The sequence below is a fragment of the Aquila chrysaetos genome, chromosome 17, assembly GCF_900496995.4.
Source record: "Aquila chrysaetos chrysaetos chromosome 17, bAquChr1.4, whole genome shotgun sequence".
In the NCBI taxonomy this organism is placed as follows: domain Eukaryota; kingdom Metazoa; phylum Chordata; class Aves; order Accipitriformes; family Accipitridae; genus Aquila; species Aquila chrysaetos.
Window position 1 is genome coordinate 29,370,619 of NC_044020.1, and position 23,243 is coordinate 29,393,861.

Below are 23,243 nucleotides of genomic sequence, written 5' to 3' on the forward strand. Positions count from 1 at the left end.
CCACCTCTGCCACCTAGCGTGGCTAAAACTCTGAAGTGAGACCATAATGTTTCACTTCAGCCTTTAATCCCCAGAAGCGCGGCAGGGAATGTACCGGAGGAATATCTGTCCTTGCCACGTGAAGGCTCACGCCTTGCTTCACATGGCCCCACAGCTGCACCCCTGTGAAGCCATGACCAAGGAAGGCTCCGCTCAGCAGCAGGACCCCACGACCCAACCAACCTCAGCCCTGCAAAGACCATCTCTCAAAGGAGGAAACGGCCTGGATCCACAGGTTTCCATTTGCCAGGAGAGGGGACGTTTCATTTCTGCCCTGTGCTTCTCCTTTGGACCCCGTGCTCGACCAGAGCTGCCAGGAAGGCAAGCACCAGCACACTCTGCACCACTCGTCTTACTTGTGAGACTGCCCCAGGTCTCGAGACCAGCCCAGTCGTGGCCCAGCAGTTGCTCTTGTCCCTCCTCTTTTGAACTCCGTCTCGGACATGTCATCTGGGTTGAACGTGGTAGACTGACTTCTTTTAAGTCTAGTTTAAAGGAAGAAAGCATATTCACATTAGGCTAAGGAAAAGGCATGCTGCTACTACTGCAACCAATATAGGCAAGATCTCCTACAGGGTTTGTAGCTCTTCTTCTACCTGCCACTGACCTACTGTTAGCTCTCTCAAATGCCACCCTGGCTCCTGGTCTTGAGACAGAAAACGATGGAGCCACACGTTGGAGGGGGAAAAAGGGAAGATGTGTTCACAGCAAACCCCCGTACAAGCCCCAGCTCTGGAGAACGGTCATTTTGTATCTTTTACTTACTTTCCAAATAACTTCTTGATCCCCCTGGCCTTTTTCTTGGAGTCCGGAGAAGGTGGTGTCATCTGTAGACTATCCGTTTCTTTTGGGCGAGGGGGCAAGCCAGCCAGATCCAAGTGATCTGCAGATCCCTTCTCTGTTTCAGCTATTAGAAAACAAAAGCCCCATCAAGACCCACTTGCGCAGGACTGTACAGACACACTCCTGAACTTGGGAATGACTCTTGCTAAAATTATTGAGAGCCACCATGTTAAGAAAATGGGGCAGAGAGGGATGGGAAAATCCAAGAGAGACAACACATGTTGCTCCTTCATGGGCCTGACTGGGAACACTCCAGTGCAATGCTCTGCGCCAGTTAAGTGCCTTGCATGCAAGGTGGGCAAAAAACACCTCGTGAATCAATCAGTGAATTAAATCCCAAGTTTACTGTTCTGCGGGGATTGCTCCTACAGTCCTTTCACAGACAGAGCCAAGGCACATGGATGCCCAGAAACAATTCAGTGCAATGGCAGGGAACCAAAAGAGGAGTCCCGAAAGCACAGAAAAATAAATAATTTCCCTGCAGGCATCTTTCCTAATAACCCACAGTATTCCATAAGTTCCCCATCCAGGAAGTTCCAGCAACAAATAACTCCTGCCCCAGGAGCAGGAGGGCCCTCTTCCCCTCGCTTCTGCAAATTGTGGAACATTTTGTTCCTCTGCAGAGAAACACCATGGAGTTTAGGCTCTGTCTGAACTAGATCTTCTGAGTGATGCACAAAGCATCTCTGATTAGAGACCCTGAACATTACCACCCACTCTAAAAGCATTGAATCTTTGATCTGTAGCTGTTGTTTTCTATGACAACAAACCTGAGGGCTCCTGTCCCCAAAAGGGAAGTTGTCACAAAAGCTAAACTAACAAAGAAGAAAACTATTTTAAGATCATTTAAAAAGAAAACTAAAAGAATTGCAATATCTACTAGACTACGTAAGCAGAGATGTGCCAGCAAGTGCCAGACAGCTGAATAAAACTACCACATGGAGTTCACGCCACTTACTTGCTGGGGAACAGTGTCAGCATGAGCCTGTTCAGATGAAGCAACCGTGGCAAGGCAGCCTGCAGCAGGCTGACAGTCAGGCCTGTAACCACTTTTACCAGCTTTTAACATGGCTGTGTAATTAGATGACCATCATTTGTTTTTGAAATTGACTCTCAGAGTTCCAGGAGAAAAGCAAACAAGTTAGGTAAATCAAGGTAGAGCATATATTGCTGGGACATATGGTCTCAGGTCACAGAGTTAATGCTGAGGGGGCCACAATGTGCCACAAACAGCAACAAAATGCAGGCTTTGCCAGCCTATCTTTCGGCCGGGCAAAGTTTAAATGATTCAGCCAGAATACACCTGAACATGTCCCATTTTCCATTGACACTTTAGATGTTAAACCTTGCAGTGAAGCAACAAGGTCACATAAAAGATTATTTCCAGGCACTTTGGTTTGACCGCTATCAAATATGGGGATCCTGCCAGTGAGAGACAATACTAATGTCAAACCAGGCTTTTGCGGTTGTGGTTTTTGCTTTACTTGTATAAGAAAAAGTGCTAGCTTAGAAAAAACACATTTAAAGAGCATTCTAGAGAGAGAATACCAGGACAAGGTTGGGTGCATTAGTAGCAGAGATTTGCGGGTATTGCAACATTTGCTCCTTGTACCTCACTCCCTTTCATGCACTGACACAACCCCGTAAAACAGCCAACATTTAAGGGGCCGCACGGGAAACCGAGAGGGCCCAGAGCACTTTGTCAGCGAGGGGCACACCGAGTGGCTGTACAACCACCCCAGCTGACACAGCTCTGCTTGCTAAGGCAAGACCCTGCAGGTCTTACCTGCCCTTGCCAGAACTACCCAGGGAACACTCACAACACAAGACTGGTTTTTACTACACGAACAGCTCCATCCCCATCTGCCCCGATTATTTCTCGTTTGTTTATTATATAATAAACTACATCTTAGAAGAGGAATTACGTATCCTTTCCCCCCAGAACTCCCCTAAGTGAACACCTGGGAAATACACCTCATTCCCTGCTTTGTCACCCTTTAAGCTCTTCTAGGGACTCCAGGACAGATGACAGCACAAAGGTGCGTCCAGTATTTAAACATCACTGCTGCTCACCTGCTACCTCAGTCTGTGGGTAACTTTGTGCTCAAAGTTACGGCAAAGGACTCTGCAAATTAACCCGCAATCTCTCTCATTAGTAGCAGTTACTGAGAAATGGTGCAGCTGACTTTCAGCAGAGGGCAGATGTTACATGAAAACTCCTTTTAGTGATGGACAAAAGTTTTGATGCAGAGCTCTGGTGTCTAGTTCTTGTTCGAAAAGTGTGTGGCCATAACCAGCTGTTAGCAGCAGTCACAACACAGCGCTGGTACAGGCAGACATGCAGGATTACTATACCTAAAGTAGGTGCACTTGCACTTCGACTGCGATCTTCAGATATCCAAACAACGCACATAACCACACGCAGCACAACGGGAAAGAACACGCAGAGGGACAAGGTAAAACACAGTTCAAAACTTACATCAGCAAAATACAAGACAAAAGGAGGGAGGTACATGAGACACATGCGCCACACGCAATGCTGAATTCACACAGAGATTGGGATTACCAATTCACTGTTAATCCCCCTCTCACAAAAAAGAAATGCAGTAGAGCTCTGTGGTGGAGAGGGTAAAACAACACCACAGTCACTTCGGTGCAGGGAGGTCACTTGCTCCATGACACACACATTGGACAAGTGACTCAGGTAGGCTCCCATGAGGTGGCAATATCTGGACACCAGCTTTACAGATGGAAGCACTGAAATTTGGGTAACAAAATAACTTACTCAAATTCACAGGACCCTGATCTAGATGGCCCATCTTCCAGTCCTTTAAGACAGCCACAAGTACTCCACTTTATTAGACAAATTAATTTCAGGATGAAACAAGTGATTACACAAAAGCACACATGAAATAAACCAAAGCAAAGAGTCTAACCCTCAGAATAGACTGTACATCTATTCCAAGTAAGCTAGCAAGTTCCCACGCTGTATGTCACAGGCAAATACAGGCAATGTATAATAAATGTGTAGGTATGTTATTTCTTTTGAACAAAAGTCTAAAATTATCTTTGAGTAAGTAAGAACAGGAGACTCTTCTGCTCAACAAAGCAGAAGCTATCCCCCTTCATGCTTCTGAAAGATAAGAGCTAAATTCCTAAATCTTGTGCAAGAGAAAGCCAAAAACTTTAGATGAATGGCGGTAGATCTGATGCACAGACTCACATGATGCTTGAACTGGAACAGTGGAAAGACCACTCTAGCAGAGCAGTGAATGCAAGTAGGATTTCAGGTGGTGGCAACAGCGACTTCTGCATTAAGCAGAACATTTTGTTTATTTCTTTGTCACGTGCAAATGTAATCAAATGACAATACCAAAATAAGCCCCCCTCCATTAGAGGTCCAAAAATCAACATGAGCTTGAATAACATGTCAATCCTGTTCCTGTTGTCACCATCTCTTTTGCTAGGCTGCTTAAATACACATAAAATAAAGAGGAAGACTGAGTGCTGCTGCCTCATTTTTGTACATCTGAAAATCTTAGGAAAGATAAACTGAGGATGGAGCCAGGGGAAAACAAAGCCCACAAATCCCATGTGTGAACTATGGCCAGACAGCTAGCATTTCAAAACAGCAGCAATCCACTACAAGGTCCCAGGGGAGATATCACAGCAGAAGTTGAAACAGGTCAAATACTTCATTACATCAGTGAGGTTTTCTCCTGGTTTTTTTTGGTGGTTTGATATTTTCCAAACATTCTACTGAGAAAAGTGCCACCAAGTCACAGTGAGACTAAGGCTGGCCTTCCTACTTCTTAAGACAGCTACAGCTGTTGTTAAGACCCTTCAAAATGCACAGAATCTGCATGCAGGTGCATCATACCTACCCAGATTGGGGGCACTCGCGGTCCTCTTGTTATTTTTTATCTTGAAAAAGCCTCGTCCAAACGAAGATCTGGCTTTACGGGTACCAAAACTATCCTCGTCGCCTGTGCCACCATGAGAAGGAGACTTTGGAGGGAGGGTTGCAAAATTATTACCTTCCACAGGAGGTTTAACCTGCTGAAGTTAGGGAAATAAAGATTCAGTATCGGGGAATTGCAAAAGGCCTTTTGAGAGAGACTGCAAAGTGCAGATAATCTGGAGAGTCCCTCTCATTTGTTACTACAAAAAAACAGAATGTAAAAGCCATAAAGGAAAACATAAACAAGATCTTCATTTGAATATGTTCAGGATGCAGGATTACTAGCACTACCTTCTAAGAGTAACATGTCTTCTCTAAGATGTTTCTCAGTTTCTGCAAGGCTGGCTTACAGGTATGGAAAAGGTAAAAATACAGTCCTGGAAGGCTTTGAACTTTTCCAGCTTTCCAGGGTTTCTGTCTCCCCCGCTGGTAGCTGTAGGGGCAGTGGGAAGCAAAGAGAGAGATGGGACCCCCACAGTATATCAGTTCTCTGCCAAGTGTCAGACAGCTCTTTTTTTGTCTATCACTGCTTTGCAATTTCAGAATTAATGGATTAATTGACTATGTCCACTGCCAAAGCTGAGAGGGAATTAAATACCAAGCGAGAAGAATAAATGTCAGGACTGACATCAGACATACCAGTTAACCAATTTAAAGCAGTAGTTTTAACCTTGCCGGTTGTTTCACTGTCTCTTTAAAAGAAGAAGGAAGCAAACCCATTCACAATCCAAATATGATCTTTGGCTTTTGCTGAATTGATACAGCATTCACCTTACGACTGGTATCTGAGGTATGTTGTCCCTGCTCAGGTCTTCCTATAGGTAATACTTGTTGCATGCAAACTATGGCCATACAGTACCGCAGGGTAACTGTTCTGCAACGACAGTCTTTTTAGGAACACAGTTGCTACTCACATTTGGAAAGCCAAAGGTTTTTAAAGAGACACTAATCAAAGGTAATTACAGAGTCAGTAAAATACTTAATGGTTAGCTTTGCTAATTATCTAGTGGTAGAATACGTGGGGGAAACATTAGCTTAGATGGCAACCTTCTGCTCAACCAGACTGAAACATAATCCACGTGTGAGAAGACAAGAACGTGCGAGACACTACAAGCCTGACGCTGAAGTGATGGTGACAACCATCACATATACTCCTCACTATTTTGTCTGCAGGTCTTCTATTCCCCCTCTGGATCTGCATGTCGCAATTTCACACAACTGAGCCTTTCAACACCCGCTCACTGTCTGTGTTTCTCCATGTACACGCACGAGTGCGCGCACACACGTTACCTCTGTTGGCTTCTGTGCAGAGTCTCTGTCCTGTTTGGAAAGATTAAGAAAGACATTTAACAAGTCATGGTTTATAGCCAGTATTCAATTAAATTATGGTTACCCTGAGTTAAATTCTGACTGAAATACCCTTCCCTGCCTATTTTTTCTCCCCCAAAATAAATCTCTTCAGAGCTGTATTTCACACAGATTAATTCCTGCTTTCTTTGAGGTCAGTGAGCTGACATGACAATACAGTTGCTTTGGTTTACTTTGTAAAAGATTAGCTGTGTACATAATTAGTGACATGCAGTCTGTTAAGGCACTAATTGGCAGAGCTGGCTGAGGGGACCCAAAACAGGAATCAGACATGGTAGAAGCCAAATAGGTAAAAACATCCACAGCCTCCACTCCTTGGCTGTCCAAATAAACAAAAAAAAAACAACCCTAACCAATGAACTCTAGCTCTCATCATCAAGTTCTGGTTACATTTTCAGTTCTGTCAACATCCCTCCTGAGCTGTAAGGCACAGCTCAGCAGCTTGGGTATTGGGGAACTCAGCTTTTAGGAGCTCAGGCTGTCAAAAAAGAGCACAGGAATTGCCCTGATTTGGTGATATTGTTAGAGGCTAGTTGCTTTTGGTCACTTCAGAAGAGACCCGAACTGAAGCTATCACCAGACATACAAAGGCTCAGTACTTTGTTCCCGACCACCTAAAACATATAGTCACCCCAGACTGTATTTTATAATGCATTAATTACATGGCCTTCCCAAATTCTTCATCTTAAACACGGGTAGGAAGTGGTAGTGGGACTTTCTTCTTGTCTTAAATCAGAAAAGCATATCAGCTAAAAAACCCCACCTCATTATCTGAGGAAAAACACAGCAAGAGAGTCTCAAGTAAACACCTCATGCAAAAAAAAAAAAAAAAAAAAAAAAAAAAAAAGCACCTGTGTTTTCAAGGACAGATTTTCTCCTTTAATAAAATCTGGAAGATGTCACATGTATGTGACCATAGCTAACACACGACATGAGCAGCCCTACTCTGACTCAGAATTTCTCAGAAGGCGGCAACAGAGCATCCACAGGGTCACTGCTGCAACAGAGACGTCACCCCTATTTCTAAGGGGATGGGAGGAAGTAAGAGACTAAACCAACCGCTTCGGATGTCTCTTTTCTCAAACTGCTCAGACTGCTCGACTTCTGCAGAGAGGAAGTTCTGAAACAATGACATAAAAAAACCAAGCCAAGTTACTGGAATTAAATTTGTTGAGATAAACACACTCTCAGGAATCAGCTTGAAAGGAAGCATTAAAATACATGATGAGATATACTAAATACAAAGACATTTTGAATTAAGGCAATTAATGCACTAATCAGAGCCCACGCAATTTGATGAGATACTGTAAAAACCTCCACATCGTAATTACTGCTGCTAATGCCTCAGTGACATGATGGCTACCTTTGGATATTTTTGGCTTCTTATTTAATGTTATATTTTCAGAAGGACAACCAGAAGTTACACAGGCAAAGGAAGTGATATAAACAAAAGCTATGAAACCCAGTATTTTTAGCAACAGGCTTCTGACTAATTTAATCCTTAAAGAAGCCAAGCATATTAAGTCAAGCATGTGTGTTTTAGTATTTTATCTTCAGTTCCATTTTCCATTTCAGATCAGATATCCCCCAACTTCTGGTGGGATTTACAGTCTAGAACACTTAAGTCTGGTTGAAAAGAAAGTTACCATTAAAGTTTTTCCCGCAACCAGGTATAAATTAAGAGTAACTTCACTGAATTTTACAAAGTTACCTATCTTTATACCAACATAAGGGGAATAGAATTTGGCTTTGGGAATATTCTCGTGGCACTAAGTCACTCAAAATAGAAACAGCTGCTGAACCTCACACTGTGCACCAGACAAACCCTGTTGACTTAGGCTCCTTACTAACAAATCGCTTTGACTCGTCAAGTTCATAAATAGTCCCACTGATTTCCCTAGGGAATATGGCTATGTGGCAGGAATTAAAATTATTTTCTCATTGTAGTCAGCTGATCACCTTCCGCCCACTATCAAAAGAAAAAAGCAAATCACATGCGCATATACTACAGAAAACTGTAAATTTCAAAGTACATTGACAGTCTACAACCCAATTAGAGATGCTTCACAATGTAAAAGAAATTAACTGCACATGTGCACAGATAAAGCATAGGAAAATAATGATCACGAAAACATAGAACATGAGCAGAAAACCACCACCACTACACATCATCTTGGCTAGAATTAGTTGACATATTTACATGCGTATGTAAAATATGGGGGGTGCATTGGGGGGGTTTCAAGTCAATGATCACATATAAGTATGTTTCCTAAACATTTTTGATTATTATACTTACACTGGACTATCACACAGCTGAGTTTCTGGGGAGGAACTTGTTCTTCCTTCACTGTAAAACCAAAAAAGATATGAAAAAAGTAAGGCATTTGGGGATCCCATCCAAACACCTTGCTGATGCAGAAATCCTCTCATCTCAGCCTGCTTTAATCCTGTTTTCACTTCAGCTGTTATAGTACTAACACATGGCAAATTTTCTCCTCTACGGTGGCAAGTCTTGTGAAAGATAAAGGACAAAGGTGAGCTCAAGAGCCCCAGGGAAGACAACTTGCACTGTGATGACAACACTGCACTATTCAGCTTAAATAAATGCAGAGGTTACAGCATGTGCAGGGTCTGCAGCAGCAGCAAGTAGTGGAGGTCACGGGCTCCCTGTGAGTCACCCACAGCTCAGGGCATTTTGCTGCAGGTTAGTGCTTTGTTTTTTTCCGAGAGGGGACACAGATTAAATCCCTGCTGGTGGTGGCTAGAGCTGCATGAGGCACAGCACAGCAGAAACCAAGCAAAGCTGGTCTTCTGGATAGGATGCTTTCCTTGACTGGAACTGGAAAAATCACACATCAACTTGTGCTTGCACTGATTTTTCACATCGAGATCGATGATGGTTTACAGCCAACAAGACTTCCTTGCCTCTGGATTCTCAGTATTTGAGACTCATTTAGATAAAGCCAGGGATTTGGACCCAGAAGAAAAAACCCTAGCACAGCCTTTGCCTCCCTGCGAGTCTGGTGTGCTTTTCAGTACTCCCTGCAGTGCCAGTCCAGATCTGCAGGGGCCAGCTTTCCTCACCAGGGCAAGGAGGGTGCAGGCTTAGAACCGCTGGAGGGAACTCAGGGCCACTTCTCACCCAGGAGGCTGCCGCTGCATTCAAGCCTGGGGGCCCTGGGGGCCACAGCTCAGCCACAGCCCCGGGGTGCAGCCACGCATCCCCCCCCAGCGTCCCTGGGACACCGTGCCTACACATCTCGTCTGGCTTTCAAAACCTCAGGCAGGGCTCTCCTAAGAGCGAGTGAAGAAGTATCTTTGCATCTCATCATGCCAAAGGGCAGCAGCAAGGGTATCTCTTTCTCTGATCTTCTGAAACGCCACTTGGGTTTCCTTCTGGGGCTCCATTAACAGCTCGAGGCTAGAGGCAGACAGTCCTTTTGTTGCAGTTTTGGCAGTGCCTTACACCAGCCTTTGAGCAACTGTGGAAAATGTTTGAATGCAAATCACCAGGAATGCATTTGTGCTAGCACAGCCAACACTATCTCAGCCATACCTAGATGATGTAAACCTAGATAAAAATAACGATTCTGTGTCCTCCATTACATTAGATCAGTTTTTCCCTCCTTCTGTTCATTTCTTGCGAAGCAGCTGGTATAAAGTATGAGTGCTGCTACAAGCAACAGCATACTAATCCTTGCTTACTGAAAAAATCTAATCAATGCGCTTCATGAACATAAGCTTAGTTTGCTATAGCTAGTCAAGTGAATGCTAGCCTTGTTTAACTGACTTAATGACTTGACAATACAGTAACTGACACATTATTACTCTCATTAAATGCCACAGAATATTGGGTTTACAATTGAAAAATACATGGAAACAATAATACCTCGTTTCACTTGCAGGATCTGGCCTAGGCTGTGTTTTCACTTTCTCTGCAACAGTTTCTGAACTCTTGGATGTTGATGAAAAAGAAGGGATTGAAATCTGTAAAATACTGGTGTGGATCTGTAAGGAATTCTAAAAAGAATGAAGAATATATGTTATACTGTTTTGAGATGAAATCAAGCATTCATAAATGAAAAAAAGAGTAACAGATAAACTATGAAAAGAAGGATCTGAAATAAGATTTTTAAAAGTGATTTTTTTCTTTCTGTTGTAATACAGTGATTTACTGCTTGAAAGATGGCACTGAAGACAGAACATGAATCACTGCACAGATAAGCTACAGCATAGACAAAAATCTCGCAAGTCTCTGAAAGCTGCCTGCTAAATCTATCTCGACCACAGACCCCATGAAGGGTAGTTCACTTTTCAGGTTTACTCCTGTCCTCAGCCACTCAGAGAATACCAAAAAGCTGTTAAACATTTAATTCAATTTGGTTTTCTTCATGGTGTGTTCACGCTGTTTGGTTAAGCAAGTCAAGTCCCTGTTCTCAGACCTTTAAGAGGAGAGATCTATAGTTTTATTACTGGAAAATGTGATTGTAAAAATCAGACATTGGACCACAACCTACCTACCATTTAACTGAATGGATGTAATGATGACTGCATCCTTTTAAATATGACAGGATATATTTAATAAGTCCCAAGATGCTTACTTCAGGTTCCTGACAAATTAAATGCAGCTCCTAAAACAGCTATGTTTGATATGAAAAGTAGTTTCTATGTTTGATAGGAAAAGTAGTTTAGACCCATTCTCATGACAAATACAACTATTTGCTGTCTCCTAATCCCATCTGATGATTAAGAAAAATAAATTTAAACTCAAATGAAACTCCTCAGCAGCTTTCACAAGAAAACTACATTCTCCAAAAGGATATGGGACATTACTAAAAACTGTGCAACCCAGAAAAAGATGTTTTCAGAAACTTGAGTTTTGGCATCTGCAATATGAATCCAGCACAAGCAATGTTTTCAAGGAGTGATGGCATTAAATAAGGAAGAAAAAAAGATACCTCTTCGTGAATATTCACGTTAAACTCATCATGGATTGGAGATGCTGTTACTGGAGTTGGGGATGGGCTTTTCTCTGGGTCAGTCAGACTTGGTGTGTCCAGTAAAACCGTGGAAACAGACCCTGAATTCAAGAAGTCTTCACCATCACTTTCCTTGCCTGAAGGGAGAGAAGATGGAAACTTGTTGGCTTTACTTATGGATACATGATGACCCTCGCTCCCACACAAGGTGTGCTCATTTATGGGCCAAAAAGGGAAGAAGCTAAGGTTTTTGTTTGTTTGTTTGTTTTAGGACAGACTACAATAGAGGAAGGGGAGTCATTGACAAATGTCACTTCCCAATTCAACCACCAAAACATAGCAGGGTTGGAGCAGAGGAAGGACATACATCTGACAGCAAAAAGCCCAGCAAATACCCTCAGGGCATTTAGTGGGATCAGTTTCAACAAGCTGAATAAACTGGAGTAGTTATTTCCTGTCCCATGTTCTGGAATTTCATTCTAAATACTTCTTTTCCCTTATTCACTAGGGAAAGACCAGGGGGTCAAATCTGCCTGAAACTTAAGATGTCTCTACGGTATCTTCAAGTTACCCATAGGAAAAATGCAGCCCACTGCCCAAGAGTCTAACACCAGCTTTTAAGTTATTACATTATGTTTGCAGACTGCCACAAACTGAGTGTGTCTCATTTAGTTAATACCGTAGCCCCACTACACCAGTATCTGGCATCCTCTGCTCCCAATGAGCAACTCGCTGCTCCTGAACTACCTCAGTACTACCAAAAGGCTTGGACTTCCACACTTGCCATTGATACCAGAGTGCTGACACTGACAAGAAAAAGTTCAAGGCAACCAATACTTTCTAAAAAGTGAGCAGAAACCTAGCACTCATTGCCAAAGATCTGATGCAAGACAAGTCAAAGTCTGTTCACAGCAAAAACCTTTCCCGCCCATTTTTCACTGTCTGAAATCTCTGTCCATGGTCCATCAATTGACCAGAAAGCACAGTTCCCAGAGACTTGAGGTCTTTTTTAACATCCTCCTGTCTTTGAAGGCATAGCACTGCACGAAAGAGCCACACCTACTCAAAAAAATGCTACTCCTCCAACACTCGGCACAGTGTTTTGCCCTCATCACCACCTTTCCTCTTCCCTCACTGATAACGTGCTATCCCAGCCTTGCAGATCGAAGACCGCGCCTATGTCCTTAGTGCCGCTCAGTTGTTTTGAGGAAGGAAAAGTCCTTACATACCAAGATCCAAAGCCCACAGACAGTTTTCAGCCCGGCATGCTCTGGCGCATGCCAGGTCCCGTCCAGGCTTACGTCCATGACACCGGACTAGGAGAAGCTGCTGCCTGTACCCACTGCTGCACCCACCTTGGGGCTGTAGTGCTCGTGGGGGAGCAGGACAGGCAGCTGCAGACCGTGGCTGAGGGCTTTCAGGCAGCCCTGCAAATCAGCCGGCACCTATCCTGGTTTCGGCTGGGATAGAGTTAATTTTCCTTCTAGTAGCTGGTATAGTGTTATGTCTTGGGTTCAGTGTGAGAAGAATGTTGATAACACACTGATGTTTTCAGTTGTTGCTACGTGGTGTTTAGACTAAATCAAGGATTTTTCAGCTTCTCATGCCCAGCCAGCAGGAAGGCCGGAGGGGCGCAAGAAGTTGGGAGGGGACACAGCCAGGACAGCTGACCCAAACTGGCCAACAGGGTATTCCATGCCCTGTGACGTCATGCCCAGTATATAAACTGGGGGGAGTTGGCCTGGGGGGATTCCTGCTTGGGAACTAACCGGGCATCGGTCGGCAGGTGGTGAGCAATTGCATTGCACATCACTTGTTTTGTATATTCCAATCATTCTATCAGTATTGCCATTTTATTATTGTTATTACTATCATTATTAGTTTCTTCCTTTCTGTTCTATTAAACTGTTCTTATCTCAACCCAGGAATTTTACTTTTTTTTTTCACAATTCTCTCCCTCATCCCACTGGGTGGGGGCTGTGTGGTGCTTAGTTGCTGGCTGGGGTTAAACCACGGCAGCGCCCTCAGAGGCGGAGCTCAGGATCTCCTTGCTGCAATCACCACCTCCCCACAGGGATGGCCTCTCAAAAGCCAGGCAGAAGCAGAGGGGCACCAGGAACCTCTCTTTTCCCTGGGTCTTAGCCCCAGTCTTGGCAGCATGTCCAGATAGGGCTCTGCCATCTACTTTACCTGCCTTGGCCCAAAAGCCCAAACGTGAATCCACCACCACAAAAATACATATTGTGCCTCCTCACTCCTTTCTGGCTATTAACAATCTTCAGCCCTGGGGGCTCCCACATCCCTCTCCTAGGAAGGTCATCCACCTCCAGCATTTGCATGGCCAACAAAAGCCACAAGCCCTTGTCCGTCCTAAAGAAGCTCTGGTAACGAGCCTGGGTCAATTCGAGGTCTGTGGAAGGCTGGGTTGGCCTTCTCTGGCCTTCAGAGGACTCAATGACAAAGGAGGTTTCCATAAGGTGGTAATACAACACTGGGGCGCACAGACTTTTAAGTTGTGCATATATTATACGTGCATACATTACCAGAATGCTAATGTCTAAAATTTGTTGAGGACAGGTCTTTCAGAGGACAGTGACCTACAAAATGCAACTTGAGTGCTGAAAGAACAGGATGATGCAGGGAAAAACCCCACCAGGGCAGGATTACTGCTGTAAAGGGATATGGTGATTTTCTAACATCTAAGTGTTTTCATCTGAAAACCCAGCATGATTTCAGTGTAATGTTCTACATGTGTTTCTTCTAATTTTCTTCTAAGGGAGAAAGGAGAAAGATAGGGTATTTAATGCAATTACATCAAACTGATGACCACTTCAACATTTATCACCTTTGGGGATCAGAAGCTCCTGGATTTGGAAACCTCCGCCAGTCTTGGAACATATGTTATGGTATACATTATAGCTACCATTTCAGCCACACAGTTAAGCTCATTATCTGGTGGCAGAGAAGACTTTTTTTTTGGGGGGGGGGGGTGAAAAAGACTGGTAGGAAAAGCCAGCCTGGCCCCCAACTACGGTAAGGAAAACTATTCCACAGCTGCTGCACGTGGTGGTTTGTGAAGGCTTCATTACATGCCAAAGATGTGGCATGTCATCGTAACACAGTCCTGGCAGCACATCCACTTTGCTACAGACATTTTTGCAGCTCTCAGGCATTGCTATTACAGCGCGCGCAGCCGCTGGGGCGGTGCTGGTTTGGCTTGTAGGAATGTGCATGCTCAGGCACTGCTCTGCTCAGCTACCAACCCCTCCCCAGGAATACATGCAAGAGAGGGGAACAGCAATTTTCAGCAGTTAATGTAGCAGCCAGCCCTGAAAGGCATTTCAGGAGGCTATAGAAAGAGCCTGGGAGCTTATCATATTCAAACTAATTTTACAAGGGGGAAATCAGCAACATGACAATAATAGTTACTACTACCAGATGATAAATGGGACAGCACCCAAACGTGCAGCTGCCTGGAGAAAAAAGGCAATGTACCAGTTCACACCTGTTGAAGACCTGGCTTTTACTCTACCTGAGAGATGCCTCCAAAGATAATAAGTCTAGGAGTCGATGTAACACTACCACAATGCACCTAGAGTTTAAATAAGAGCAGAGTTTAAATTTTTTTTGATTGTACAATACCTTTTTTACCTTGAGCCAATATCACCATGTCTTGAACTTTCTTGTACCTATTCAGAGATTGCCGAAGCTCTTCTATCTTCCTATCCTAAAATAAAGGGAAGTTGTGACTGTGCTTCTTTCTTCAGCAAATCAAAAATAAGAAATACAAATACTAGATATTCTTCAGTTTAATTGGTTGTGAGACTAGAAGAAATGGGATGTGTGGATGGGACAGGACCAAGAACTCCGAGAGGCCTTGAAAATATCGAAACTTGTATTTAGCAAAAACGATCATCTGGTTAATCACCAGAATTGTCCCAGCCTTGAAAGTGGATTTCAGCTCCCTTGTTAAGTCAAAGGTAGAGTATAATAAATTTGTCATGTACAAAGAAAGCAGTAATCAAAGGATTTAGGGCTTTGGTGATCAAAAGAAAACATCCTACAAAATGCACATGCATATGAATGTGCAAAATCATACATGAAAACAATTCGTACTTTACAGGAAGCCCTTTTGGAAATGCAGCCTGTGATATCTCATGGGACTTGTATGGAGCTCTTTACATTTTCAGAACACAGTGTAAATCACAGTTGCACTGAATTGAATGACACAACAATATAAGGACTCTGTGTACATGCGACAGAGCTCATAAATGCTCAGTTACAGTCCCTTAAAGGCACTGCAGTGCTTCTTACTACAGTGAATCATTGATTCTTACAATTTAATTTTTTAATTGAATTGTGACAAGGTCGTATGTGAAGATTTTTTTCAAGATTTAACTCAATCTGATGAATGATTACCAAAAAAATGACTTTGCTACCTTTTCTTCATTTGCTGCCATTAGAGATTCTACCGCCTTCTTCATTTTCTGTACTTCTATATCTAAAAACACAATACAGTTCTCTAAGTCAATTTAAATCAGACAGTGTAAGGAAATAAGAAAAACAAAAAACCTAGAAGCAACTCGGTAATATCTGAAAGTAAATTTACAAATTAAAAGACAAAATATAAGCCACTTAAATTCTATTTTAGATGGAAATATATAGAGGAAAACCCTTTTTCTTCAAAATCTTTTTTCTGACATTTTTATCAAGGAAATGATGAAATTCAGGAAATTTCCTTACCCACCCCCCAGCCTTAGGAAAATGGAAAAGTCAAGAGTAAAACTACTGCTTGACTTTCACAATCTCCATCTTTCAAATAATCAAATAATTGCAAAACAAAAAGTCCAAAATATAAAATAATACATTTGGAGTGCAATAAAACACATCCTCATTACAACAGTCAACAAACAGCCCAGATGGCATCTCAAAAACCCACTCTACAAAGCAACAGGATTAATGGATATGATGAAGAAAGCATTGTGCAGTGATGCTTAGTCTTAATTCAGTATGGATGTAGAAATGAGCATAGCACAATGGAATGATACAAGTATTTGCTGTGATAAGCAGTCATGCTAGAATATATATTGTAGTTTAGACACTGAAAAGGTCCCCAATAGAAATGACAGTGTTCTGTGCTTCATCTAGAATCCTTATTTACAAAGAAGTATAAATACATAGAAACATATATGTTCTAACAAGGTTAGATTTTGGAGGTGTTCTGGACTAGAAATTCAAAAAGAATGGAAATATCTCCATTTTTGCTAAAAATCTACCTTGCATAAATGAAATAAACTTTAAATTACATTACAAACATAAGCAGGTGGCCAAATTCACATGCAAGAAAGCATTTTACCTTGTTTTAACTTCCTAAAATTTCTTGGAAAACAGACAGAGTGGGAAGAACATTTTCCTCCTTAATTAAATGCAAGAAGAAAACAAGCTGCCTGGCTGGCTTTCTAGATGAAAGACATTTGGACACATTGGGCTAAAACAGCAACTGATCCAGTTCCAATGATTTTCACTCAGTTATGCTAACTGAAAATCTGGTTTACTGGATTGCGACGGCATTGCATTGAGAGGCAACTGTTTTGTGAGTCTCCATGAGACCAAATCTTTCTCTGTCTACCAGCTTTTCTTCAGAAAACTTTGTATTTCAAGTATGATATAATCACCCTTATTCTCAAATTTTACTGTAAGTGTAACTAAGGGTTATAGATGATGCAACCTAACAATGTTTGTTAAAGCAGTTTTGCAAACACATGCAGAAAGCTATTCTGGAAAGCACTTCTGAAATGCAAATGCTTGTGGAAAGACACCAGAAACCTTACTTTTATCTTTGAGCTTCTTTTTACAATTTTCATCTGTGCAGGAAAATCCATTGGATTTGAAATTAGCATGAAGGTTATGACATTAAGTAACTTTTAAGACCATACTGATACTTAAGGAGTCAACTATTCCTCACTATTGCAGAAGCAAGCAGTTCATGGTTTCACCCTGCACTGCCCCGGTGCTAAATTTCCTAATGACACAAAATAGTCTCACTGCTCTCATACAAAACTACCTGTCTCAAGGATATATTTTTCAACTGTATGTTTTCACTTGTAAGGCCTCAGAAAAGGCTTATGCCAAGAGATCACTCTTAAGCTAACACTTTACTAGCAAAAGCCAGCTAAGTGATAACGTATATACATACTTGTTCAGAAAGCACAATTCAGCTAATGGGGCAGATAACCTGTGTTATCTGCAGACAGCATTACTTAATATTCGTCCAAGGCAGAAAAATCATGGTTCATCATGGCAGAAGATCTTCTGCTGAGCTATACTGAAAACTCAACTAAAGCTGAGAACCAGAGGATAATAGGAGTTCAACATACACAGCAGCCCCCAGGAAGAAAAGCCCCATATAAGTAGTCATAAATGCAATAAAGTCAGACCTTGCTCACATTTAAATGTTCTTTAAAAAAAGCGGGGTGGGGGGGAAATCATAGTTCAATGTGGTCACTTTTAGTGATCTTATGCAGTGGTTTTGAAAACAGATCATTTTATTAAATAAAATGCGACAATCTACACACAGCGTTTTCCTCCTCAGGTCAGAGGAGGAGAGTAATTAATCTCTTGTGGCTTTATTTTTCTAAAAAACATACTTTAAAAGCATAATCTTAAAATCAGCAGTAACTATCAGCGAGATATATTCAGAAGTGAAATTGCAGCAGAAAAGCCTGTGGAAAATTTTTGTGAGGCTTTAAAGAAAAATTTATATTTTTAAATAAGTTCCCGAATCCAAATTGCCCCCAAATAGATACTGATTTTGCTTCTTCTTTGCAAGCAAATAAAAGAATTATCTGACATGTAAAATTTCTGTGCTAACTCAAGCTTAATTAGGATTTAGACTTGACCAGTGCACAAATCGAGAACCAGTCCTCAATTTCACCTACTTAAGGCTAGGTCCACACTGAAGATTTGCTGGTACATGTCATACTTTGGTTTGCAGCATGGCTTTTGCCCTTCCTTACCAGTAAGGGGTGTACAAGCAAAGCCCAGCATAGATACCCACACAGCAAGTTTCCTTCTCAATATAATCTTTTGGGGGAACTTGTTGAAATTAGTTTAAGGATTTCTCTGCCAATATAAACTGCATCTTTTGAGGCACCATGCAAGCCACATAAAGAGCTAACTAGGGATTACTGAGGCTAGTTTTAAGTTGATCAAGAAGTTGCTATGCCAGTAGGTTCAGCAGTTGCATCATGAACACCCACTAAATATATTATAAGAAGTAAACACAAAGACAGAAAGCATATGAAAATTGAGGCCTTTATCTGTTATATCCTGTACAAACATTCATGGAAACACGATCTCAGATGAGGTGACTGAGGAGGACATAGTGAGAGAGCCTCCCTTCTTCTTACCTCTGTCCAGTATTTCAATTCCTTCTCCTTTCAGCTTGCAAACCAACTTTTCTTGCAACCTTTTTACCTCGGCTTCCTTCTGCTCTAGTTTGTCTTTCAAAGCTGCTAGCTCATCCTGTAACAGACACAGAATCACTCAGTGACAGCTTCCACACGCATCTGAGTCGTTTCCAAAATTCCCTCCTATGAAGCACAGTGGACAGGTCCTCAGCTGGTGGAAATGACTGAGGGCCCCCTGACATTTACACTGGCTGAGGGTACACCCACCAAACTGACTCTGAGCATCACAACAGACCACTGAGTCCATAAGGGGGCAAAACCAGGGGCCTATGGTCTGAAAGTGTAAGTCTCATGTACAATTGAAAAGAGATTCTACATCTAAATTTAAAAAAGAAAGAGTAAAGCAAAAAAAGCAGTTTTCTTATTTATTTAACCTTGCAGAGACAGAAAAAGTGCAGGTGATGAGGCTGAATGCTAAAATTTATGAACACATATTCCGGTATTTATAGGGCATTTTTGCATGTTCAAAGCTGGACAATTATGGAACTGTGCTTACACCAGGCTGAGGACAGTTTCAGAAATAACCACTGCTTCTATGAAAGAAAACTCAATCACGACACCATCAAGCACATAAACACATACTGGAAAGCAGTTCAGACAAAAATGTGGTACCTCTGCCACAGTTTGGGTTTGCTGATCAAGCATTAGGAAAGGAAGCTTAGAGTTGAGATTCATGGGAATAAGACAGATGGTGTTTGGGGGAGTTGGGGTGTATTAGATAAATGCTGTCAAATTTTAACTTAGATCTAACCATCTGCACTAGCAAGTGACTGGCACGGATCCATGCATTTAACTTTTTAAAATTTGAGTCAAATCCTACCCAGTTTAGTAACATGTTTCTTTGATGTCCGAGGATATCTTGTGCAACAGCATCATCAAGACAGGACCCTCAGTGCAAATGTACCCAACACTGAAAATTTAATTTGTTCAGTTTGTAAATAAAACAAAACAAGGCAAGACTCATAATTTTGGCATTTACAGCTTCTAACTGAAGTTTTAAAACCTTGAAGGAATAAACCAAACTAGAATACTGTGGTTTAGGTATATTCCTGAGCTTCCCTCAAAAGATCTGTTGCAAATATCTAATGATGTCTGCGACCCAAACTATGGCCCAGACTACAGAATCTCCTGAAATTGGTTCCTGTTTGCTCTAAAGCACCATTAAAAAATAGATCCATCTTGAAATTGTCAAGAAATCAAAGTTTCTTCCAGAACAGTGGTTGGGCAATACAGTCCTCCAGTGCTCCAACCTGGTACTGATTTTGATGGGATTTCTGCCAGTGGAGGACCCATGCTTCTCCAAAACAAGACCATCTCTTGGTCACTTGAGAAGCTGCTGTGATACCCATGGGCAACTAGAGCTGCATGTGGTTGTTGATGTGTATTTCTTCCCCTGAATTAGAAACAAAATATGTAAATTTACAGGTGGGAGAGGGGACAGTATAAAAGAAACACTATTTTCTAGCTAGTTTTCATGAATATATTTTCTCTTAAAAGGTAAGAAAGAGTTTCATTTGAATAATGGACATAAGCTACAGAACAGGCAATCTTCCCTTGGAAGGGGAATGATTTTAACCCAAGTCTAATTCCATTATGTGTAACCTATGCAGAGTTCACAACACTAAAACCCTCTCCCATCCGATGTAAAAGCTGTTTACAAGGAGTATCTACATAAAGTGCTTTCCACATCTAATGGGAAAGAGTACACTGCATATCAACACACAGCAGTTAATGAAGAACAGAGCATGACAGCACGATGCAAGACAGACCGTAAAATGGTGGAACATGAAGGATTCAAAACAGGCCCAATGTTACCCAGAAACTACTACACCTTTAGCATCTGGCTTTTTTGCTCCATCCGCTGCTTTTCATACTGCATCTGACCCACTTTGATTTTCATACTAGAAAGTTTGGCCATTAAAGACTGGTAACAGAGACAGAGGAGTGAGAGAAAACTAAAGATAGAAAAGAGACAAGGCTATAATGGCAAAGAGAAGTTAGACACTTAGAGAAACAGGCTCCTAGAATTACTTAGGTGAATGCTTTCTCTTCAGAAATGGCTGATTTTTAGCACATTTAGGAGAAAATAAATGCTCAGCTTTGGTCTCACCTATGGCACACGCCTTATGTACTGCAACTGGTGTTTCTTGACACACACACGAAACATGGGTCTAAACAGGTAATAAATTCATTGTTAACAGCCAGCTGCATGGTAAGTTATCCTTCATAAAAAACAATGCCCAGATCTGAAAACCATGGCATGAAATTTGGAAATAACCCGTGTTGCTAAGTGAGTACCACGAAACCCCTGGGCCTGAGTGTACTCAGGATTTCGCAGGGTGCAGGCAAAGACGAGGGAAAAGAACAAACTTCTAAAGCCCGACTTACACCCATCTCTGCTTCTTGCCCTCAGCCTCACTTACTTTGGTTGTTTTCAGTTTTTTCTCATACTGAAGTCTTTCATTGTCCATTTCTCCCACTCTCAACCGCAATTCATTTATTTCCTGGATCAAATCCTGAGTAAGGGGAAAAACAGGACCAGAAACAACAAAGAAATTCAATAAACAAAACAGAACAGCTACCCATTGGTGGGACCATAAAAACACAGCAGCAATAAAAGGCACTCCGTACACAAAAACACATCACTCACATTCATAGCTTGAGTCAAGCAATTCAGAGCTTCCTAGATATCCAGGGACTGTATTTCTCAGTTTCTGCATTACTGTACTGAATGCAAGAGGACAGAGGACAAAGGAAGACATAAATTGAAGTTGTGTTCCCTGTGCTGAGCGCCAAGAAAGGCCTCCTGCCCCTCTGGCTGGTCAACTGCTTGGATGTCCACCACTGCGAGTGGGTAATGGAAAACTGTGGCAACTATCCTTCAATATGCAGCAGCCACATCCTCCCCTCCCCAGGCTCACCAGCCATCACCCGCCTTTTCAAGATACGAAGTGATTACAGTGTAAGTCCACATTTCCACCGCTCAAATGAGCCCCTCTAACTGAGGACTGAATGAAAGACCTGTCACAAGCTTCTACAAGCACAAAGGCATACGTGTTTAAGCATCAATGACAACACTACGTCTGAGCTTTGCAAATTCAGCCTGGTTTGGAAGAAACTCGGAGCCACCACTCACATCTGAGCTCTTCAGGAGAATGGCTCGACCTCCTGGCCATCCTCCTGGCGAGATGTACCAGGTTTGGACGTCAGCCCTGAGTGCCATCAGGTCTACAGCTCCCCTCCTGCTGTGGTCAAATGACCCCCGAGTTTGACTGTCCCACCAAGGTGCAAGGCGCTTTCTCCAAACCTCCCCATCCTCTAGATGGGGAAATGGGATCTTAAGTGGCTGGCTGCAGACCTGCAGGAAGCCTGGGGGGCAGCCAGGAGAGAGTGTCCCTCCATATAAGAAATAACAAACCACAGCTTTTTGGGAAAATGATCTTCCTGCTCAGCAGGGGAACACATAACCAGAGAGCTGTGGCTTTCACACAGCAGAAAGATGTCCATCAAGCTTCTGCTTCACATAGATCTCGCTGACCTTTAGTTTATGTATGGACACCAGCTCAGTGTTACATGTGTGTGAAAAAAAGAAATAAAAAAAGAAAAACGGTTTCTCACAGCTACTGTAATGCTGAATCACCAGGAAACTCTTCAGAAGAGGAGATAAGCTCTTTGTGCACCCTACAAAATGTAAGAGGACTTGAACTGCAGCATAACGGCTTTTAAACTACCAAGAAGATAGTATGGTACTTAGGTTTGCTTGTCTTCCTATGGTAAGGCAAATCCTATCCATGTCAAGCAAAGCTGTACATTGACCTAACAACTGTAAGCACACCTTTTCAGAGCTGTGTAATTAATAGAGATTTATAATTTATAAACTAACAAACCAGCAGCTGGCATTTAGAGGGTATTCATGGGTCCCTAGTAACACCTGCCTTCCAGCCCCACGCCACATTTTCTGAGTTTACAAGCCTCTGGTTATTACTTTGTGCTCAATGAATCTGATGGCAACAGAGCAGCATCTGCATTTCTTTAGCAAGATCCAAGCTCAATTACCAGAACAACAAGGAAAATAAAAATATAGAACATTTTGATGCTATTAGTAATTACTGCTACCAATGTATGACTTTCTGATTTGGGTACACCTGCAATTCCTCACTGATTCTTCAATGTGACCTTTACAAAGCATATCAATTTTGTAAGTATAAAAGTACATGGATGTATGTCTGCATGACTACATTAATTGAGCTGTTTCTTATCAACAGCAAGAGTTCAAGATCTCTAACAAATCTATGTTCCCAGGTCTGATGGTCAGCTTTGACACTATGACAATTGATTTGTTTGGGGCTTTTCTCTCCTGCAGCCATCATTTTTGCTTTGGCATGATCCAATGTCAAAATATGCTGTGTAGCAGTAACTGCTGACGTTGTTGCCTATTTATCACTTGAACTATGTGACTTTTAAAATACTGAAGGAGAGGAGGGAAACCAGTTATCCATATTCAAAAGGCCCCTGTGAGGCAAAATGAGTAACAAACCAAAACTCTTCTCCTTTTATGAAAAAATGTTAGCACAACCCATATTG

The 23,243-nt window shown here is 42.1% G+C and overlaps 1 protein-coding gene across 15 annotated transcripts in view; it reads right to left on the reverse strand.

The window, feature by feature from the left end:
* PPFIBP1 (PPFIA binding protein 1) overlaps nt 1–23,243 on the reverse strand; it is a 117,704-nt gene that overhangs the window by 12,832 nt on the left and 81,629 nt on the right. Inside the window, exons 8-22 of one of the 15 annotated variants that reach the window (XM_030041559.2) lie at nt 21,083–21,175; nt 20,491–20,583; nt 18,600–18,714; nt 17,022–17,054; nt 15,630–15,691; nt 14,833–14,917; nt 11,170–11,327; nt 10,101–10,231; nt 8,508–8,558; nt 7,271–7,331; nt 6,134–6,163; nt 4,767–4,947; nt 3,238–3,270; nt 805–946; nt 396–524 (exon numbers count right to left, since the gene is read on the reverse strand). In XM_030041559.2, coding sequence (XP_029897419.1) covers nt 396–524; nt 805–946; nt 3,238–3,270; nt 4,767–4,947; nt 6,134–6,163; nt 7,271–7,331; nt 8,508–8,558; nt 10,101–10,231; nt 11,170–11,327; nt 14,833–14,917; nt 15,630–15,691; nt 17,022–17,054; nt 18,600–18,714; nt 20,491–20,583; nt 21,083–21,175 — 1,397 coding nt within the window. The remainder of the gene's footprint in view (nt 1–395; nt 525–804; nt 947–3,237; nt 3,271–4,766; nt 4,948–6,133; nt 6,164–7,270; nt 7,332–8,507; nt 8,559–10,100; nt 10,232–11,169; nt 11,328–14,832; nt 14,918–15,629; nt 15,692–17,021; nt 17,055–18,599; nt 18,715–20,490; nt 20,584–21,082; nt 21,176–23,243) is intronic. The other 14 variants (XM_030041562.2, XM_030041561.2, XM_030041560.2 and 11 more) reach the window with 14 other exon arrangements.